General features: G+C 37.3%; 2 protein-coding genes and 2 long non-coding RNA genes across 4 annotated transcripts in view; 3 read left to right on the top strand and 1 right to left on the bottom strand.

The window, feature by feature from the left end:
• Positions 1-23,411, top strand: part of LOC145436382 (protein bicaudal C homolog 1-like) — a 788,516-nt gene that overhangs the window by 616,280 nt on the left and 148,825 nt on the right. The window lies entirely within an intron of this gene.
• LOC145436956 (uncharacterized) overlaps positions 1-23,411 on the bottom strand; it is a 416,296-nt gene that overhangs the window by 240,298 nt on the left and 152,587 nt on the right. The window lies entirely within an intron of this gene.
• Positions 1-23,411, top strand: part of LOC145437004 (uncharacterized) — a 214,972-nt gene that overhangs the window by 133,551 nt on the left and 58,010 nt on the right. The gene's annotated exons all lie outside the window — the stretch shown is intronic.
• LOC145449854 (ras-related protein Rab-5B-like) lies at positions 5,459-18,888 on the top strand. Its single transcript, XM_080328298.1, has 5 exons — positions 5,459-5,703; positions 9,015-9,166; positions 13,081-13,203; positions 17,226-17,319; positions 18,652-18,888. The coding sequence occupies exons 1-5, from the start codon at positions 5,538-5,540 to the stop codon at positions 18,762-18,764; spliced, it is 648 nt and encodes a 215-aa protein (XP_080184424.1). The 5' UTR covers positions 5,459-5,537; the 3' UTR covers positions 18,765-18,888.

Here is a 23,411-nt window from a genome sequence, read left to right on the forward strand (position 1 = left end):
CGAGTTCAGAGTTCTCTCTACGTCTAGCTAGCAAACAACAAACTCATGACGTCATCGACTAGGAGGTGATCAGCTGAAGTCGATAAAGTATTTGGTGGCGTGATGCGAGTCGTAGAATGGGTGATAGGAATGTTATTTTTTGTCGCGTATCCACCAAGTTGAAACGTTGCCTTTGTTCACTCCGCTGTAATTTTAGCCCAGCATCTCAGCTCCGATTGATTCTCGTTTATTTCGTACTCAGCAGTTGTTCGTAACGGGAATGCACGATTGAAATTGGATATCAAGTTCGAGATGATATTCGCTTTTGCACTGGCTACAAGCATATTGCGACGGAGATCTTGTCATTATATTTTGTTTTACAAGCTGCTAGATCAAGATTGATGATTCATGAGTCTTGTTGAAGCTTTGACTCTTTGTTATGTAACTTCGAGTTTCGATTGTGAATGGTTAATACAAAGTACCGTATCTTCGAATTTAAAATATGGATCAATGATGTAGTTTGGATAGAGTAGGATCGGGGTCTAATCATAATATCAAGACTCTACTAATCTACTGTAACTTCCAGTTTTATCTACTCATGAATAGGATTCATGTTATCATATGTCATACCTTGTATATAGATGTTCCTGCTTAGTTAATGCCAAGCTGTTGTCTTTCGTACAATGATCAGAGCTTGAACATATCACCTTGTGAGAAAGAATTGCTGCAATCTACTGCTTGAGACCATTTGACTCAGCCTAGCCAGACAGGAGATGATTAGTTAATTTGACATTCTTCAAATTCGATTGAATAATATAGTGTGAAGAAACCCAAATATTTTTGTGAAGGGTAGTCGTCAGAAACTAGTTTAGAATTGGAAAGAACATTGTATATCAGCAATTGCATCAACCAATATAATAGGCTTACTGGCATGAAATTTCGAATAATCATGGCAGTCAGATACACAGTGATAGATATACGGTACAATGGTTTTTCTTTCTATTCACTACTATATATACTTGCTGAAGGTTGTCAACCAAAATATTCCTTGTGGTTTATTTCAATATCAATATATATTATTCAACTGTATATTGAATTTCTGTACATAGGCTACAAGGCTGACTAGATGATTGAAAAAAGTTGTCGGGGCTTGTTCGCTCTGTTACTATGAGTCATACTTCTGTCCAATGTGTTGATTTTTACTGTCAATTGCGCTGTGGTAGAGCTGGAATGGCTTGATTTTGCGATATACCGGCCTCACTGGTACCATTTCAGTGGAAAATTGAATGATGTTTGCATATTAAAATAGCCCATATTTTTGGACTACACTCAAACTCATTTCAATATGAATATACTATTCAATTGTATATTGAAGTTCTGTACCTCCAAGAAACTCTTCTTATATAGGCCTAATATTCAATTGTCTGGAAGTCGTCTTTCTCGCCAAGATATATGAGCAGTCTCAGGGTTAGATATTTCATCTCACTGCCAAGTTTGCTCTGAGCCATAGGGATTCTTAACATGAAGCTCAATATTTGTGGAAAAGATACCAAATTCCAACCTGGTACTGCATGCTTACCTGTGACCACAAATTATCCAGAATTCCTCGATTGCCATTTGTAGCAATAAGTTGTCATGCAGGGTGTTTTCAGTAACTAACACTCATGGATGCTGGCCAGTCTTTTTGCGAATACCTGGACCTTTTTTTTGTAACTGCTGAACGTATCTGTTATTCGGGACATTGTTTCATTATGGTACCTGTAAATTGTCAGTGACTTATCGTTATTTAAATAGAGCTGACTTTACTTGTGTGAATATGATATGTTGGATATTATACCAGACAATTGGAGAGTTGGTTGTTATTTTGGTAGTTCCACCAAGCTGCACAATTGCGAGCCTTGTCTTCTAATGTAATTGTGCCACTTCGAAGCAGTTCATAGACCAAAATATACTGTTTTTAAGGATGAGTTCCAAGTCTTTGTGTAAATCTGTAGTCTTTGTTCAAATGTTAACATCGTAACTAAGTCTTGACCCAATCTAAGTTTTGGACTGACAAATAAGCGTTAGCTGCTGATCAAACAATAAATTTCTCTTTGAAAAAATGATGAAAACTGCTCGGACATAGATATCGTCTGTATAATGAGCATTGTAAATATTGATGTGTTTTGAATTCTATTTTTGAAGCCAGAATTAAAATTTCTGTGTAGCGCTCATCGCTACTGATGTAGTTTGAAATGTGGTTTGATTGATCAATGTAATTAAAAGTTCTTTTTCATTCACAAAATTGTTGTGTGACTCTGGCTAGCTTCGGGTTTTAATATATATATTTACGTAATGAATATATTGTATATTTAGGTCTCCTCTGCTATAAGGCATTGCCTCTTGTATTGCCGAAATATTGAGCATTGTTTCACAGAACTGAAAGTGTACCAGCATCGATCACGGTAGTGTGGAGTAGTGTATTTTTAGTTGCTGGTAATCGAGGATGTACCATTTCACATACATGTTTAATAACACTCCTATTCCTTTGCTTTCAAGCCTTTACAACTTCCTGCCGTGTAGATTCCAGAATGATATCATAAATTCCAACGTAACACTTCGAGTTTGCCGTAGATTTCATTATTTGACTCTTCGTTTGTGTTTGTTTCCTGGTACCTTGTATATTATAGATAACCGTATCAATCAGGTTGACGTCAGACTGTCGTCAGTGTTCATTAGGTCAGTTCAGTGTCTGCGTGCACTTACTAGCTATGTGTGAGACTGTGTTTATTCAGGCAGCAATAATTGTTCTAAAAGTTTATCTCATCAATAGTGACTTGCTTGATTTTAAAGATGACTTATGCACAAAATGTAATCTTCTGTGCTACCAGAGTATAGATGTGATTCAGTTGATTGCATAATGTGTCTCCTGGTGTAATAGTCATAGATATAGGTGACTTGATCATGATATAATGTTATATGTTTCATTAAATGGTTTAGAAACCTTTCTGAGTCATTGCTAAGTTCTTTCATTGACCAATTTTGGTGATTCCTGGCGTTTTTATTGTGATGTTTTAGTACTGGACTCTTTGTTAGTAGTCCCTATGTAGAAGTTTTTATCGATTTAACAGGTAGTGCTGTTTAAAAATGGAGAATTTTCGTCGATCAGTAGTTGAGAAAGTGTGTCAGTTGTTAGTGACAGAATTTGAATGGTCGGTTGGTGTCGTATTTTGCAAAACACTGTCAGTGACCTTTATTAGAGTATGCTTTCGATTAGTGATAGGGTAGTTGTAGGAATTAAGTGTATTTGAAGGGTAGATCTAATTCGAGCCTTGACCATCGTAGCATCGGACACATTTACTATATATACTCCAGGTAATAGCATCTTAATGTATATTTTGGCATGTAATACATATACTGTTCCAGTTGATTAGCTGCCACTCCATGCATTGCATAGTGCTTTATGCAAACACCGTGGCTTTGATGCAGTCATTAAATATGCAGTGTGAATCCATCTTTCTGGCATGAACTAGCATTAAATCCTAATGTCACACGACTATTTTTGGAGTGTACTACTGTAGATATATTGTGTGAATACTGCAAGTGTTTAGAACACTATTTTTAGGTGTTGAAAATTCAATTTTTAAGTATCAATTTTTATCATTGCTCCTTCAAATTGATTATTGCTACTGTGCGGCAGAGCGAGCCCGCTCTAAAACAGTTCGTTCTTTTCAGAATATACATTTTTGTAGGTATGTTAACTAGACGCACACCACAGGGACAGCTTTCTCGATGTAAATTAGTGACACTGGGGGAATCGGCAGTTGGAAAAAGTAGTTTGATAGTAAGATTTGTGCAAGGACAATTCAATGATTATTTAGCACCGACCATAGGAGGTGGGATGTTTTCAATTTATATACTTTCTTGATAATATCATTTCAATAGTAATGCATGTTCAATTGTTCATAAGAGTTGTAGCCAGACTTCACTTGGTCAGTAGTAACGAATGGCACAGCCGCTTTATGGCACACTTGATTGTGTATTAGACTGTGATTTGCTTTAATGGACTATAGTATGCCAGCTGTGTAGATTTATATATTTGAAGATGCTCGCAGCACGAGCAGTGTGGCAAAAAAGTATTTTTCTATACTGCAACTAGAATCCCATATGACTCTTTTCTGCTTTAAAGGGGCACTGCACTCTGAAGAAAACGGCTGCGGCCAAATTTTTTTTCTTCGTTTTTCCCTTCAATTTGAGACCACATCATTTTTGGAGTACAGTGCCCCTTTAACTCAATATTTCATTAATGATGGAGAAAGGCTTATATGTCAGCTCAGTTTAGTTTATCTTATTAAGAATTTCATCAGTTCAAAACAAGTTTGTGATGAAATGAAGAGGTAGGAAGGGGTCATGTGAGTGACTTGGAATAGTGATTCAGTCAAACTCTCGCCTTTGCTTACAGATAATAAGAAAGAAGACTATTGAAGGATGAGACTTTCACAGTGAATGAAAAGAGCCAGAATATGCCATGATATGTACTTGCAATAAAAATGAAGGGGCCTCTCTCAATAGGCGTGTATACTGTCAAGTAATAATCAAGCGCAGGCTAGTATGTGGCAGTGGCATCCATTCTTTTTGCACATGGTCGCTTTTTATCAATCAAGATAAATTAGACTGGTGATATGATGAGCGGACATCATACATCATTATACCAAAGACCATTTCGGTCTGTCTTTAACGATATTCATTTGTTGAAAGTCCCTCATGCAGGAAAGGAAAGGACGTAGTATATTTTTGTCCTTGATGCAACTGAGTGTAAATAACAGCTTTACAGTCATGAAATTTATTGAAGTTTTTGAATAATACAAATTGTTGAGTGCTCCAAACAATGACTCTATATTTTCTAAAGAACTGTTTGTGTGGCATGTGAGGGCAGCGAATATAAATTGGGTCTGCATTCAGTATTCATGCACAATTGGGATGATTCCCTTTGTCTTATATTGTTGAGAAGTATTCATGTAACATACAATTTGCTACTATGGTTAGGAGAGGTTATCGTAACTTGCTGCATGGTATGGGTAATGTGTTGCTGTAAGTTGTGGCAGATAGCCGGTGTAGTACTTCAATGTTCAGTTCAATGATATGTTCATATTGAAATAAATCCCTAATATTTTTGGCTGACACCCCGTCACCTGAAATTTTTCGAAATATATTTTATTGTAGCCTACATAAATTTGGAAATAATCTGAGATGGTGTGGAGACGGATTGAAAAGTTCTTTGCATGTTGACGTGGAATTACCCCTGGGTCTGGTGTAGATAGCTGGGTACAATGTTCTTACTAGTGCTACTAGTTGATGGCAAATGCCCATGTATTCAGCCGAAAATTTTTGGGTTTAGTTCAATAGGAATATAATATTCTATTGCAGTCTATTTAAATGGCTTGAACACTATTGCTAATGTGATTCAGCTGCAGCAGTATACTAGGCCTATATATTTTTCGACTTCCGTGACATTATATTTGTCCTTTCTAGAATATTTATCATTATTATAATTGAACAGTTGGCTCCGTTTTATAAGAATGTCTACCAGAAACACACCGCAGCGACCAAACGGCCCGGGCGCGCCAGGGAAGATCTGTCAATTTAAATTAGTATTACTCGGAGAATCGGCGGTGGGGAAAAGTAGTTTGGTATTGAGATTTGTTAAAGGACAGTTTCACGAGTATCAAGAATCAACTATAGGAGGTGAGAGAATTTTTTTATTTATATGTACGATTTGTGTCATTATTATCATACCACTATAATACCTATATCATTCCAATGGGTGTTCATGAAGTATTTTGATTACTTGCACGTAACACGCATTTTTGTTATGTCAACTTCATCGTAAACAAGTGCATCTTGTATGTTGGAGCAGTAGTATGTGGTATATCCCAATTTTAGAATTTTTGCTCGCTCAATCGTGAATACCAAACTGTCGTTCCGCAAATGGAGTTTTCAGCCAAGTTTAGCTCTGCCTATAACCATGATTTGTTTCTGGAAGAGTAGCAACACCAAATTCTGTCTTTTATGCCCAGTTCGTGTCACAGATACATGATTAATGACATAATACTATCCTCGCACCCTATGTCTGTTTATATATTCATGTTTTCCATCTAAATATTGTAATTTAAAAATGATTTCGGTTTTGAGTGTTTCTGTCCTAGCCAGAAAAGTGAAAGCCCTATGTGCAATTGATAATTCATGACTATCAAGTGCGCCTGCTACCAATCTGTGTTTCACATCTGATCCACAGTTGCTGCATAAAGTCTGTCAGCCTGGTGATTCATTTAAAGTACCGGTACCTGGAACTCAGGAGCTATATACATTGATTCATTTTGATAAGCATGCCTGCCTCCGTCATTTCGACACTGATCTCACACTCATGATTTGGTATATTTTTACATTATAGTTAGCTAGCTAGTAGCTACTTATAGGTTATGTCACAATCATTGTAACCTCTTGTGACAGAGTGTCACAATAATGAATGTTGTAAGCTTGTATTCTACAGCTTGAAGCATGAATTTGAGTTTATTAGATATAGCTGATAAGTCTAGCAAAAATGACTATCATAGGGCCCGCCTGAAGACCTCTTGTGGAAAATTTGCTATTTAGTTCTGATACACCATCTAATATGACCATTGATCATGAACAAAATACATGTTTAAAACTAGCGTGTCCAAAATGCGATGTATTCCAAAGGCTGTTATGTTCATAATTTTGTAGCTGTGATATACAATCGTCGCATGTAATATCATGACTGTCCTTGGAATTTGGCTGGCTAGTCAAACTTATCACATCCCAAAGTCGCTGATGCTAGCAATTTTCCACTGTTTACTTGCTAGGAAACCAGCCAGTGATGCCATTCTTTGCATAGCTCCTGTGTCATAAATCCATGTTTGACTGTTTCATTGTGCTGCTAAAGATATTCCCTTCAATAGAAGCAGCTAGGCCTTATTACTGAAGTCAGTTTAATTATAGTGCAATGGCTCTCCACGTATTTACTTCTGCAATGTATTGATCCTGCCTGATTGCAGTATGAAGATTCTTGATTGATGTAATATTCATCATCGTGTGTCCCTATGTCAATTAATTCTCATGGGTACAATTTTATGAAATTGTTGGTTTTGACAAGAACTTTAGGTACCGCAGTATTGCAGAACATCATTTTAATTTGAATATTTAGTTTGAAGCTATAACTTTTGGTTTTTGTCACTTCCCACAAAATCCTTGTTTGTCCTATTTGTAAGATAGTCTTTATAGTGGTAAGCCGACGGCTAGGGCTCTTCAAAAGTAACTTTTTCTGTCAAATTTCACTGGCTGACTTGACGATTGTCAGGGTGCCTAAAAAACGGCGCACAACAATCTTCGCTCAATTCCAACCTATAGAAGCATTGCTATATAAGGAACAAGTTATAGATATATTTAATAGAAATACCTAAAAATATTTTCGGATTTCACTGGCTACACTATGAAATTGTTAGGTTGTCTGAAAAAATGATGCTCAACAAATTTGGCTCGATTCCAACCAGTAGACGTGAAGTTATTGAGGTACAGGATTTTTGGTTTGAAAAAAAAACAGTATTTACGGTGGCAAACTCTTCATCATTTATTATGAATTTACCCACCTTAAATACTATGATTTAAAATCCTAAGTTTCTGGCATTTGACAATATTGTTGATATTGACAATGTTTGGTTTGGCTTATCAGCAGATCAGGGCTGTGCGTTTAATATGTATTTTGTAGTTTCATCAGCCAACTTGGATCGTGCTGATTGATTTTTATTACCCGTATGGGCCATATGTTTTGTTGATGTCTGTGCTCGAAGGAATGAATGTTAACAATATCAAAACTCCATAATCCATTTGCTTATTATGCGCTGATACTGTTCCAGCATAAGATTATATGTTTCACTCAAAAAATTCCTGCTCCTGATAAAGGTAGCTTGTCAAAATCGACCTGTGCTTTTTAGAGTTTTGAGAACATTTTATAAGCCAAGTTCTATACTAGTGCTACTAAACGAGAGAGGTATTCGTAGAGTGCATAATGTAGAACTCTCACACAAAGAAATCCCCCATAATATGACTCCGTTCACACTTCCTTAAACACTCATTATATTGGATAAGAGATGATTGTATGGATATGAAGAGGCTAAGCAATATGAGGCAATCCCTAATGCTATTGACTGTCCCTTCATAATGTCGATTGCCCGACAGATTTGTACAGTAGCCTGTCTAATAGGCCTGTAGCTTAAATCATGGACTGGTTCATCCATACATCCTGTCTAGTATCGTATGTAGAAAACAAAATTACAGTCACCAGGCTACTCATCTATTTTTAATCAGCCCATCTTTTAATCAATTGTAGATGCCAAGTTTCTTCGATTACAGACTGTGTGTTTATGGTGAAACGCTGCCACTGCCATGTTTTGATAGTGTCATCGAAATTGTTGAGAAAAAGCGGTCACTCGTGGCTTGTTTGAAAGCAGACATCTCTGTCGCCGTGAATAGCGCATACTTATTCACACTAGGTATACGTTGTGGACTCTATAAGCAAGTAACCAAAACTTGGTCCATTCTTACACAAGGTTACCTCGTCATCTTGATAATATACACTCTTGCTTACCCTGCTCTCATCTTGCTTCGTGGCATAGTTGGTTAGGTGTTAAAATTCTGAATCCAACGCTATATTACTTGTTGGTTTCGCATCCCGATAAGGTCGTGTTTTAGAGTTTTGAAAAGTGAAGCAGAATTTTCGGAAAAACCTGCAGGTGCCAGCCGGCTCTTCGAAAATAATAATGGCTTAATCTTAATGGCAATTAATTCAGTGCTTGAAAAATCATCCAGACTCGAATCATTGAGCCTAACACTAACTGTTTATGTGAATGATATGATAATGATATAATAATTTATTGAGCACAGAATATAGCAATATGTCATCTCTACACTAGGGCCCTGGCCCGTACACAAGGGTCGCATTAAAACACAAGTATAATGATATATGGTTTGTTTTTCAGCTGCGTTTTTGACGCAAACCGTTTGCCTACAAGACACCACCGTAAAATTTGAGATCTGGGACACGGCGGGCCAGGAGCGGTACCACAGTCTGGCGCCGATGTACTACCGAGGAGCACAAGCCGCCATAGTCGTATATGACATCACAAATCCGGTAATATTTTCGAATTCGTATTACTTTCGTCTCTGTGATGGAGTCGTACAACTGGAAAATCTTCAGCTGCTCCAAATTAGATTACAATTACGATTACCTAACTCACAAATACTTGAAAATTGAATTCAATTTCGAACTGAAAAGAAAGTTCAGTAAGTATCAAATCAGAGAAAAGGTCTGTACATTTGGTTTGGTTTGCAATATACTACAGTCATCCAGTAGCATTTTCGATGGCTAGAGGTAATGCGCGATTGGGAACAAACATGAAGAAAGGTTTATTTAAAGTTTTTGGTCGAGGGAGATTTTTTTCAAGGCTTGCTGTACCCATGTATAATACGCACCCCCTATTTTAGGGCAAAAAATCGGTAAATTTTGCGCATTATACATGGAAAATTACTGTAATCTAATTAGGAAAATTAGGTTATTTACAAGAAAATCAAAATCGACCCAGAATGCCATTTTTGGCAACAGTATTAGTATGCACTACGCATCTTCGAACTGAGAATTGACACCTCAATTTGATGATAGGTTTGATGCTGTATATGTGTAATGCCTGATTTTACGGTTATATCGATGTTTGTGCATGAGAAAAACCTGTTAAAAAACACACTCGAATTTGACTGTTGCATTTGTATTGTAAGAAATGCCATCTTGCTCTCTGCTAAGATTCTAGTATGGTGTGAAATGTCGCTAAATTGCAATGCTGTAGTCCTCTTATCATTCACATATTACCAGTTTCGAAGAAGGTGTATTGTAGGCTACTTTATTACAGTAAAGCACTTGCGGCATATCAAAAAGTAGAACATGAACAGTATTGCATCAGAAACTGTCCTAAATTGCGATCTAAACTTATACCGTAAATCAGTTGAAATTAGGCGTTTAATTTCTCTTATTAATGAATAAATTTTGTAGAACCATTGCAGAATCACTTTGAATGGGTTGTTGACATGAACCGTTTCGCACTTCAATATAATCAATATCACAGTATGACTTTGTGGCATGTGCTGCACTCAACTACAGGCCTACACAACACACAGGGGCTATAGCTTTGAAAATATAGTTGAATAGGAGTTGTATTCCCAGGCCTGCTTCATAAATAGCCCGGAAGTTTCAGTACAGTAGCAAATTAGAAGGTATATATTGCAACGGAGACGGAGACGTGTAATTCCGAAATTATTTCCACACTCAATCAATATATGGATTTATTAGGCACTGGGGCTTCTTACACTGCATGGATCTGGCAAATACTGGACAGAAATAGATTGAAAGCCTTTTTAGGCTATATTATTTATAAACGATCCAAGTTGTTGAATGAATACCTAATATAAATGGATTAAAGGCCCTGTGCTCAACCGACACATAATATGACAACTTTGCAGTATCATGGTGTGAATGCCACACAGTAAAGTATCTGTTCGGTCATAATAATGTTCGCTATTCCGATGTAGTCATCCGTGAAGAATATATATTGCCCACAGGAGTATGGTACAGGTTAATCATTACTGGCGAGTATTACATCATCGGTCATAATGCTTCTGTGCGTTGTGGCTCAACTGTGTGGCTTATAACTGTGATAAGCATCTTGATGATTGAAGTATATTCAAGTAACCATTCTGTGGTAGTATCTAACTAGATGCTCATTCATTAATTTCTATACATTATCAGGAAGTTTTATTGTGCTGACATGGTAAATCTGGATTGTATGCTAGTCCAAGTTTCGGTTATGGTTTCTTCTGCACATCCTGATTATCTGTACATGAATATTATAACAGCTTCTCGGATGTACAGAACTTCAATACCGTACCGTATATAATTTAGTAGTACTTTCATATTGAAATATGCCTGGATATTTTTGGGTGATGTCGTATTTGGCGATACGATTGTTGATATACAATGTTCTTTCCAATTCTCTGCTAGTTGCTGACGATTACCCCTGACGAGTGAGGGCCGCTCAAAAGCACTTCGCGGGCCGTATGTTGCCCGTCCCTGGACTAGAGCATAACTCTATCACATTTTTTAATTAAAATAGAGCACGTTTTGTATTATCATATTATTGAAAATTATGGATCAAATTCTGCCATCGGCTATCTATATTCTTAACTCCCTACCTTTAATTTCGATATGATTACCTTTTATGCGACCACAAAGAATAGCCTATAATGGCACTTCTACATCATATTAAAGATGATTTTGTGTTTATTCGACTATACCAATTTCATTGCACTTCATAGCAACTAACGCTTTGCTTCATTTTTCCTATGCTGTGATACGACTTATTTAAGTTTAGAGCTTTCTACAGTAATATAAATTGACTCTTAGTTGGCAAGAAGCGTATCATTTTGGTGCACATTAGTCCTAGCTCTCACGTCGGACACTTTTATGTTATTTGAAAATGCCGCAATCTTGTGTTGTTGTGAATTAGAAAGATATTTCAACTACTATGTTACATATAAATATATACAGAGAAGAGAGAACCAATCTTTGCATTATTCTGACCAATACGATTGCAATGGAGTCTAAGTATTGATACAAAGATCATGATGGTGCCGATTTTGTGAATTATAAGCTCCAAACTACTGTAGGTAGCATAGCAGTATGATAGCAAGTAGAACTTGGTTCCATTTCAATAATGCCTCTGGGCGCAATTTTTTAAGGATGAAATCATTGGAATGCCTGGGAGACACAAGTTTTCCGAGCAGAATTGTTGGTCAAGAAACTTGTTAACTTGAGGTCATTTTGCTGTATCATGATATGATCGTCATGATGATGACTCATGATTACTGTAACTTTAGAGTTACCTCTCAGCAACTAGGTTGTATAATAATGGCTTGCCACTAATCATGATTCAGAAATGTGCCGACGTTAATTGATCTACAAAATATTTTGACATGTCCAAAGTCTAACTAGCAACCTTTCAGAAGTTTTCTGGCTGGTGTACATAACTTGTTGAAAAGCTTGATCTGACTTGAAATTTGTGATGTTTTTAATGTATCCCCTTGTCTATTTTATTGACTCAGTACAGCTGATTGTGACTGGAGTATTGAAGTAGTGTCAGAGATTGGAATTAGAAATAGAACTACATGGTAGAGTATAATTATAATTATAGCTACACCATGATTTTCAAATTAGATTCGAATTAGAATTAAAGCTATACCATGATTTCCAAATTAATTAGGATTAGAATTATAACTACCGTATGCAGTTTTTCAGATTAGATTTGCATTACAATTACTGAATTTGCAAATTCAATCGAGTTAAGTACATATCAAATAACAGCTCATTCACATAAGCATGAATATTTCAAATGTCTGTACATCGCTCTTCTGTAGCAATGCGGCTACTGGTTGGAATTGAACCAAATTTTGTGTGTAGGCTTTTTTTAGCAAGTAGCGTGTACGATTTGAGAAAAAAAGTCATTTTTGAAGACCCCTAATGAGCACCCGTCAGACAAGGACGTATCTTGAATTCTGCTGGTTATATACTCCTATATATCGTCTCTGTGAAGAGTAAATCTCGACACAATTTTACTAACATCAAAATAACGGCTTATAGTTAAGTACAAATTGCCATAATTCCAATACTACTCGACGTATAATCCCAGCAAACTTGTTCATTAAGTGCTGGGATGTATGGAGAGCTATCACATAACGACATATTAGTATGTTGTAGTCATGATTTGCATTTTCAGTTTATTTCAATTGATAGAACTTGCCAATCTGCGTCTATCAATGCTAAAACCACCGATAGAGAATCCATAGAAGTCTGCGTGCATGCTTTTGAAATATCTGGATGGTGATGTCCAGAGGTATAGGCTGGCTACTTTGACATTTTCATTATAAGTAGCCTGCCCGAGTGTTTTAATGCGACCCCGTTCATACTCAACAACTGTCCTAAACTGCCGTCTTGCCTTGCAGGAAACGTTCACGAGGGCCAAAACGTGGGTGAAAGAACTGCAACGACAGGCCAGCCCCAACATCGTCATAGCTCTGGCCGGGAACAAGGCTGATCTTTCAAATAAAAGGATGGTTGAATTGGAGGTTGGTGGGCCTTGGTCAAGCGTACACCGCAATCTAGTATCTAAAATGATAGCCTGTGCCCAGAGTTGGAAGCGGGAAAATTTTCGGCTGATCCAAATTAGATTAGAATTAGAATTATGGCTGAGTTGTTTTTTTCTTCAAACTAAATTGGAATCAGAATGGTAGCTACACAATTTTTTCCAAATTATATTAGAGCTAGAATTAGAATTATGGCCACAGTTTTTTCCAAATTGAATTAGAATTATAGCTACACTATAATTTCACAAATGAAATCAGAATTAGAATATAGCTGCACAGTTTTGTCCAAATTTGATAAGGATTAGAATTGTTAGAACTATAATATAGCTAAACAGTTTTGTCCAAATTAGATTAGAATTAGAATTGTGGCTAAATTTTTTTTTCCAAATTCGATTAGAATTGAAATTATCGATGGCTACACAGTTTTTCCTATCAAATTAGAGTATAACTAGAGTTGTGGTTACATGGTTTTGTCCAAATTAGATTAGAATTACAATTATAGCTACGCCTAATTTCCAAATTAGACTAAAACTACAATTATGGCTACACAGTTTTTTCCAAATTCGATTAAATTCAGTTTTGTCCAAATTAGATTAGAATTAGAATTGTGGCTAAATTTTTTTTCCAAATTCGATTAGAATTAAAATTATCGATGGCTACACAGTTTTTCCTATCAAATTAGAGTAGAACTAGAGTTGTGGCTACATAGTTTTGTCCAAATTAGATTAGAATTACAATTATAGCTACACCTATTTTCCGAAATAGACTAGAACTATAATTATGGCTACACAGTTTCCCAAATTCGATTATATTCAGTTTTGTCCAAATTAGTTTAGAATTAGAATTAGAGCTACTCATTTTTCTCCAAATTATACAAGAATTGGAATTTTGACTCGGGTCATTTTATGTATCGACTCGAGACTATGACGGCCAAGACTGACATTTCATTGTAAGAGATAGTATAGTTACCACATTATTTCGTCTATCAGTCCGGAATGAACTGAAAACTGAACAGTTAACATAAAATTTGGACTAGAACTCGAGTCAAAACACTATGACTCGGACTCAACCAGGGTTGTAACCAAGTCACAAAGCTCCGAGTCACAAGTCATTCACACTTTTATGATTTTGACTTGAGTCAAGTCGAGTCATTTTCAATTCACCACCGAGTCAAGTCCGAGTCCGAGTCATGGTATTATGACACGAGTCCGAGTCCAAGTCATTATGTTGACCGTTCGGTTTCCAGTTAGAGTCTTGTTAAACCCACTTTTTATCACTCTGTTTGGTGATATCGAATGGTTCGCATTTATAATATACTAATTTTCCTCACTTTTAGCAGTTTCTGGTCGCATTTTCAAGTACCAGTACCAATAGACGTAATTCCAATAGGGTGGTTACTTTACTATTCTTCAAAATTACAATGAAATGTCGGTCTTCGCCGGCTGAGTCTCGAGTCCAAGTCGAGTCAATACACAGATCGACTCAAGTCGAGTCGAGTCATTTCCGTATTTTGAGAAGTTGACTCGAGTTAATTCGAGTCATCAAAAATTGTGACTCGAGTCATTACAACCCTGGACTCAACCCTCTATTCACTTACTTTAAACTAGACTTGACTCGGTGGTGAAGTGAGAGTGACTTGTTACTCGGAACCTTGACGAACAGACTAGGACTTTCTCACATTTTGTATTTTCGAGTCATTTGTCCCGAAACTTATAATACTGTGTGTATTTGGGGCTGCTCCCAAGCACTGCTGCATTATGCCTTGTAAAAGATCACATAGCTATATGCGAATGTACAAATTGCCGTATGCATGACTGATTGTCATGTTACTAACCGGCACAGGATTTTGCTGATGCCGTTTGCATGTGATATTAGGATAAATTATGCTTCTGTATTCAAAACTGAAAATCCAGCGTCGCCACTTTCGGCAAACGCTCTATTATTGTGACGTGACAGTTAGTCACCGAAGAGGTATGAAAGCTGCGATGACTATCGAACGTAGATCTACCATATGCGGACATGCATTTGATTTCCTGTGGAACAAATGATAAAGCAATGCGCATTGCCGGTTTTTACTGTGATTCTGAAATCTACCTGAAGGTTGTACGCCTGCCTGATGCAGTCTTTGGCAACCAGACAATTCTAATTGCATGATTAGAGCGAAAAAAGTCGTGAAACTATGTGAAACTATTCTCATATACGGTAATTTAGAAAAAACTGAAGCTATCATTCTAATCTAATTTAGAAATCATGGAGTAGCTATAATTCAAATTCTAGTCTAGAAAAAAACTGAATGTGCGATGCTATGAAAATGCTATTTATTGTAATTCTTGCCTAATTTAGAAATCATGATGTAGTTGCAAAAGATATACCGTAATTCTAATTCTATTCTAAGTTAGAAATCTCAATGTAGGTATTGAAGCTATAATTCTAATATAATTTAGAAATCGTGGTGTAGCTATAACTATAATTATATTTCTAATCTAATTTAGAAATCACGGTGTAGCTATTTAAGTCAATTCTAATCTAATTTGGAAGTCATGGTGTAGCTATAACTATAATTATAGTTATAATTTAATTTGGAAAAAAACAAAAGCTACCGGTATAATTCTAATTTTAGTCTAATTTGGAAAAAAGTGTGTAGCTATAATTTTAATTTTAATCTAATTTGGAAAAAACTGTCTCGTTATAATTCCAATTGTAGTCTAATTTGGCAAAACGTGTGTAACTATAATTCAGATTTTTATCTATTTTGGTAAAAAGTGTGTAGCTATAATTCTAATTTTAATCTGATTTGGAAAAAAAACTGTGTTGTTATAATTCCAATTCTAGTCTAATTTGGAAAAAAATGTGTTGTTATAATTCTAATTCTAGTCTAATTTGGCAAAAAGTGTGTACCGGTACCGGTAACTATAATTCAAATTTTATTCTAATTTGCAAATAATGATTAGCTGTAATTCAAATCTAACTTGGAAAAATCTGTGTATCTATAATTCTAATTCTAAACCAATTTGAAAAAAAAACTGTGTAGCTATAATTCAAATTCTAATCTAATTTGAAAGAGAAAACTGTGTGCTATTATTCTAACTCTAGGCTAGTCTAATTTAAAAAAAAAAGTTGCTAACCACCCATTATGCAAGCCGTGTTTATGGTGTGTGAAGCACGATCATCACCGCGCATTGTCAGGCCTCGCCATAATTTGTAAACATGGTTTTGCCACAGAATTATTGTGTTCCAAATAATTTTTTTAGTATGCCATGCGTAAAGGATAAAAGTTTGTGACCTTATCAAATGTCAGATTCGAAACGTTCTTCAATAGTGTACATGTGGTAGTGCAAGTTCTGACAAGTCGTAACCTCATGGCATATCGTGACTATGTGCCGCATTATGTAATGTAGTTTGAATCTGTTATGTAACTTGATATTTACAGCTGACACATTAGCCAAATTGGTCTGTAATCGTGCCAATATTTACAGCTTGTTTGCGATAATAATTTCAATTTCGGAATGGTTTTGTGAATCGTAGCCTAGGTGGTTGAGAATTGGTTGATTGTGTAGTCTCCATACTCTTCCTATGTAGCAAATTTCCTTTAAAATATCTTTTTACGCTGTTAGGCTTCGATAATCTCATTTATTCAAAATCAATTTAGGATCTGTTATTTTGATGCTATTTTTAGAATGTTTTCTTTGCCTTGAGAATTCTGTATGTCATTTCTCTGTGAGATGCCCTGAATTTAATTGGATCATCCCGCCCAATATCTAATGCTAATCTTGTTTGAAGTAGAGAGTTTTATACAAGAGGCGAATCGCCACCTGTCTGAACTTAGACAACAATATCTGGCGGTGATATCTTCTACTGCAGTAGGCCTACAGACTTGGACAGTTAGATAATTTTAGTTGTGTAATTATGAATGTTATCCAGTGTAGTGGTAATCGCGATAATAGGGCACATCTATCATGTGTTATGTTCCGATAAATCTCTTCATTGCTCGTATTTTGTCGCAGGAAGCACAGGCGTACGCTGAAGAGAATAGCCTGCTTTTCATGGAGACGTCAGCAAAGACAGCAATGAACGTTAACGATATATTCCTTGCCATAGGTAAGCTGCTACGGTGTGCCGGTTGGTATGCCCAGTGTGTGTCTAATCGTAATCTAACTCGACATAACTGTGTTTCTGCTAATCTCCAACCGATATGAGGTTGGTAATTCTTGATTGTGGCCGCTGGTAGAGTACTGAAACAGAGTCTCATAATCACCCATGTGCGAACTACTGGATTAATTTTGTGACTACCTAACTAAAACACAGCTAACTGATAGCTGGTGAAATTCCGCAACTAGAACTAGAACTATGGTACTTGAAGAACAATAATCTGTCACCGCCAGACTAGGAATATTGATCTACATTATCCGAATGCATCCAGATGCAGAGGTATATTTCATGTCCGGGCATAACGATGGCTGTGAAGCTGTTTCACAAATATGCCTTAAACTAGATGCCGTATTTCTTTTTTATATTGACCGAATATAATATTGCTACAGTGGGCAGATCTCAAGGTTGTAACCAAGTCACAAGTCAATCTCACTTTTATAGTTTTGACTCAAGTCAATTCGAGTCATTTTCAGTTCCCGTCAAGTCCAAGTCACAGTGTTTTGACTCGAGTCCGAGTCTAAGTCATTGTGTTCACCGTTCAGTTTTGAGTTCAATCCTGTTCAATCCACTTTTTTAACTCTTCACGAGTGATATAGAATGGCTCGCATTCATGATATCGTAATTTTCCTCAGTTTTAACAGTTTCTGGCTCCATTTTCCAAGTATCGGGACTGATGCACAGAATGCCAATAATGTGGCGACTTTACTATAGCTCAAAGTTACAATGAAATGTCGGTCTTGGCCGGTCCTAGTCTTGAGTCGTATGACTTGGTTCGAGTCATGCACAAAGTCTGTAGTACAAGTCGAGTCACCGAAAAATCGTTACTCAAGTCATGTCAACCCTGGTAGATCTATAAAAAATAATTGAGAATTTGCCACCGTAAATACTATCTTTTCAAGTCCAAGATTTTGTACCCCACTAACGTGGAAACTTGGTTGGAATTGACCGGAATTGTGCATCGTTTTTTCAAACAACCCAACAATTTCATGGGGTAGCCAGTAAATTTGAAACAATTTCATATTCATTTTTATTAAATAAATCCAAATCTTTTTTCTTTTATAGCAATGTTTATATAGGTTGTAATTGAGCCAAAATCGGGTGCTGCGTTTTTTTTCAGGCTACCCAACCATTTTATCAAATAGCCAATAATTGAAAAATAGTTTATTTTGATCAGGTTATCGATATTGGTTCAAAAATCCGATATTGGCCAGGCTCTAGTTGTGATAAATGTTTTTGTAACGACTTTTCATGACGAAAGTCCTAAATCTTTGCGTTTTCCAGCCATGAAACTCCCGAAAAACGAGCAGGGCCCGAACGCCAACCGCCAACGTACCGTAGACCTCAACGAGAGAGAGCAGCGAAGCGAATCCAAGGGCTGCTGCGGAAGCAACTGAACCGACTGAACATGAGACAGAAGTACACGAAAATAGATGAAAGACTCGAACATTTTCCCCCGCCCCCCATTTCTTTTTAAATATCTGTTGCATATACCACTCTACAGCGAGTAATCGATGGAAAGCCTACCGGCTTTTGTGATGACCCATGTGTGATGACATAATCTCCGATCGGAACCCGCGTGGGGCGCATTACTGTGTGATTGGTGATCATACCAGATATAATTTTGGTAGTCTAAGAATCGAGTTTTGTGGGAATGATTTAAAAAACGAACGATATTAAATCTCAACCCTCGAATGACCTGTTTAGTGGTCGATGTAGGCTGGTACTTTAACGGTTACTCTGACATTTGAGCATGCGACACAAGGTAAACGCGACAAGGGTTGTCAGTGACATAGATCGAAAGCTAAGGACCAGAAACTTTCGAGTATTGTAGTCCGGCCCTAACACCGTCTGTTCACAGCCTTTCTTGGTGAGATGATGACAAAAAAGTTGAAAAAAATGAAGGAAAAGTAGTTCTATAAAACTTCGCCCATCACAAGTAGGAACAAATCCTAGAAATATGGACATTGTAGTTTTGTTAGACATCACCCTTCCAAATAGGGCATCATGACAACCCTACGTACGCCTGTCGAGCATATGGCTTGTAACGTAAAACTAACACCGCATTGAACCCTCACCTTAAATCTTACCCTAAATTAACCCAGATGTTCTAGTATCGCATGCTCATATGTCCACGGACTGGCTGATGTCCAGGGATGGAGTGCGTAAATGAAATATCAAAGTTAAGATTTATATCACAATTTGTGCTTGACGATTATTTTTAGTTGTGTGTTTTCCTTTTGGAACGTAACGGCCGTTTGAATTTGATTTCTAATCTGCTTTCGCGAAGATGTGTTCATTGTCGTATGGCTCTGTACCTTCTGAATGGCGTTGAAATGTTGTTCTCTTTTGGATAGAGTTAACTGGGTAGGCTTATGTTGCTTTTTCCACCACAAGGTATCTGTTTGATTGATATGACCGCTATTTTGCGGTCTTAACAATTAATTTCGAATGGTTTCAAATGCCTTTGTTGTATGCAAACTAATTCTCAAAGTTAGAATATGATACCGGCCCGTAAATTTGAATATCAAGTTCTGAAATCAACTCCGGTGTGTGATTATATTGCTTACGTTACGACAATATCCGATAAATTGGCCATAAGCATTCGATGCTTGGTCGATACATTTTTCCTGTACTCTTGAAGGGTCACGTCTAAAGTTAAGAGTGCAATTAGCAGAGTGACAGCTTTTCTTCGATTGTTATTTTGTTATTATCATTTTGTCGTTGATGTTATCAGAATATTGTCCATGTGAACCGCGTCAACTCGTAAAAGAGTTGAAAAACCTCATTCGTAGATTGGTTGATGTCGGATTCAGCATATTAAATATTGGAGCCTGTGTTTTGATGCAATAATCATCAGGAAAACTGGCTGTTTTCGTGCGAAAATCAAACTACGATTACCATCCATTGCTACGAATTGCGTCGTCACTCATATATACCTAGCCGCAAGTTTGTGTCGAGATGAACGCGCGAAAGATTTAGCTTTCTGTTGATATATATTATGTTCCCGTGAACAGCTCGGTGAAATGATTTGCTCGGTCTGTTGATGGTACCACCCCCCGTACGTGTTCTTGTATTGATTTTGTCGAATGGACGTCTCTCTGTGTATAATGAATGACCATACATTTGCAAATAAATCGTTGAATATTATCTTGAAAGGGGGTTTGTGCTCGGGATTTGAGGGCGAGGAGAAATAGATGTGTAAATTGGGATGTATCACACATCCGTGCGTATGGTTTCTGGAATGATAAATCCGGCGTTATGTTAGCAATATCCGTAGGAGTATAACGGTGGACACTGCCATTATATGATGTATCGGAACGTATTGAAGTATGGGTCGCGACCCAAACATGGGTCGATAAGGGTGTAAACTTGGGTCGCGAACGACCAAAGCGCTTGCTAAATTTCTTACAACAAAATCTCTTCGCGCGATATCCTGCGTTTGGTTTGAGCATATGCAACGTCACTGTGTTGAGTAGGCCTACTATGGCAAGAAAAACGGAGAAAAGTTACTACAATGGCGTGATAATGAAAATGTGGCGACCGTTGTATTACACAAATTGGTTTCATTTCATGATAAGGTTTGTCTGGATATGTCTAACTCATGCGGGCAATACTCTGGCAGGGTAGATGGAAGGAAAAGGCGCGGCCGTAACTGCCACGTCCGATATTTTTAATACGCACAATCTACAGAACTGAATCAAGTTTATTCGCAATTGTGAAAGAGCAGAATATTCCTAGTATTGCTTAACGCCGCCGGAGACCGTTAGGCTGTCTTAGTCTAGGAGTGTGCAGCGGTATTTCGTGACCGCGCCAGGACACTTGAAGAGTGAAGACATAAACTTTTGGCCTACGTGTGTCTGCGGCCAAAATGCGGTGATAAAAACGCAGGATAAACGCGATAAAACCATGGTCCAAACTAACCGTTGCCGGTTGGCCAAAACCTCCAATATTGATATGACCTGTCTCCGAAATGGTCGGCACCGAATACTCCCGTCTTTGCAATCGGAGCTCTGCAATGTTGCCCCAAGAGGAAAATAATGAACCCCGCGATTTCAAATCGCGTGCGTCAAAAATGTTTCATAGAACTGCATTGTGCACATCTGGCTGTCTGCGCATTCTCTGTTTGATACACGCGTCGTAAACACGTGGCATATACTGACATATATAGTCGATGCGTGAAGCTTGGGTCGCGAGATGAAAAATATCCCAGATTTGGGTCACGGTCTAAAAAGTTTAAGAACTTCTGTGATAGATGGTAGAATAAGTGTAGTTGTGAGCAGAAAATTGTCAGCTTTTTAAATTAGATTCGAATTACAATTAACTGAATTCGCCAACACTCTAATTATATTGCGAATCAGAAATAAACACAGTTCCGTTCATACCAAATCAGAATTGAATCTCATGCTAATGGCAAACGCTGTATAGGCTAATGACTCGCAACCCCGAATCTGACTCTAGTCGCGATTTTCTTTGTGACTCGACTCGACCCAATCTGTGTATTGTCTCGACTTGTACTCGAGTCATTGCACATGACTCGGACCAAGTCGTATGACTGGAGACGAGGGTGGTGAAGACCGACATTTCATTGTAATTTTTAATAAAATAGTTACCGCACTGTTGGTATTTTGTCTATATTTGGCTGGTGCTTGAAAATGCGACCAGAAACTGTTAAAAGTGAGGGCAGTTAGTATATTATGAATCTGTTATGAATGCGAAGCACCAAGTACAGTTGTGAAAAGAGTATATGGTTTAACAAGACTTTAATTCCAGACCGAACAGTCAACACGATGATTCTTAATAAACTGAACTGACTTGGACTCGCACTCGAGTCTCAACACTATGCCTCGACCCTCTGCTCGCCGACTTGGATTCGGTGGTGAATTGAAAATGACTCGAGTCAAAACTATAAAGTGAGATTGACTCGTAACCTTGTGACTTGGTTGCAACCCTGTAAATGCCGGTACAACAAGCTTGGTTTGTTTCGCACTGTACCGACGCGGTAGCATTTTCAGAAGAACCAGAAATTGTATTAAAATTAGAACATTTAAACTTGTTTTTAGCAGTAAACCTACAATACTTCAATATTGCAACAAAGATTAGGTTGATTATTGCCAAATTTAATCCACTCGATGTTTTCCTATATTGATTATGATTATCATCCGGAGGGAACGTCAGTAAATATACGCGTAACAAAATTTAATATAGACTACCTTTTCAGTTACTTTTCGATGGACAAATATGAGCTTTCTGGTAACTTTATCAGTTTACCTGCTGTAGAAATTTGTTTTTTGGACCCGTCATCATTCATTGCAAAGGCCATGTGTAAATCTAACGCGGTGGAGAAGATGATGACGTGATGTGGTGCATTGAATTGGTGTGACAACATGGATATAAATATTTTGCCTTTTGGTAATTTAATGTAGATTTCACGGACTTCTTACGAATGGCGACGATAGCGAAAACTGGAAATTCATCATTGCCGCCGGACAATGATGAGGATGTGTAATCTGTTTTCAATAAATTGAAAGTGTCCTCCGACATGAGATAAGATAATCGTCAGATTATATTTTTATCTGAACAAGACACACACAATGCGATAAGACACAATACGATGTATTCAGACTTGTACAAACTGCCCATTTAGTTAGTTGATGGTCAACTAACTAACGGTTTTTGAGTAGTTCTAGTTCTAGTTGCGGATTTTGAAAATTGAGTAGGCCTTTAGTTCTAGTCTTAGTCGCGGATATCGAAAAGTGAATATAGTTTACAGTTTTATAGTTGCAGATTTCGAAAATTTAGTAGTTCTAGTTGCACATTTGAAAAATAATAATAGTTGCCGAACAACTAGAAAACACGTGTTGTCGTTTTGCGTGAATTGCTGAGATGCCGGTGTTCTGTTGAATGATGTTTGTGCAACAATTGCTCGCTCAGAGCCATCATTGCTAACACTGGCGCAGCCAGGGAGTGGGTTTGTGAGGTCGGAAACACTCCGATTTCAAACGCGAAACCCCGTTCTTTTGAAATGTCGATTTAATGTCTGA

The sequence above is a fragment of the Botryllus schlosseri genome, chromosome 1 (assembly GCF_051294905.1).
Source record: "Botryllus schlosseri isolate E-star chromosome 1, Bs_hap1, whole genome shotgun sequence".
NCBI lineage: Eukaryota > Metazoa > Chordata > Ascidiacea > Stolidobranchia > Styelidae > Botryllus > Botryllus schlosseri.

Coding starts and splice junctions, on each gene's coding strand:
- LOC145449854 (XM_080328298.1), top strand. CDS start 5,538: ATGTCTACCAGAAACACACCGCAGCGACCAAACGGCCCGGGCGCGCCA. Junction 9,167..13,080: donor TATATGACATCACAAATCCG/GTAATATTTTCG, acceptor CTTGCCTTGCAG/GAAACGTTCACGAGGGCCAA. Junction 13,204..17,225: donor AAAGGATGGTTGAATTGGAG/GTTGGTGGGCCT, acceptor ATTTTGTCGCAG/GAAGCACAGGCGTACGCTGA.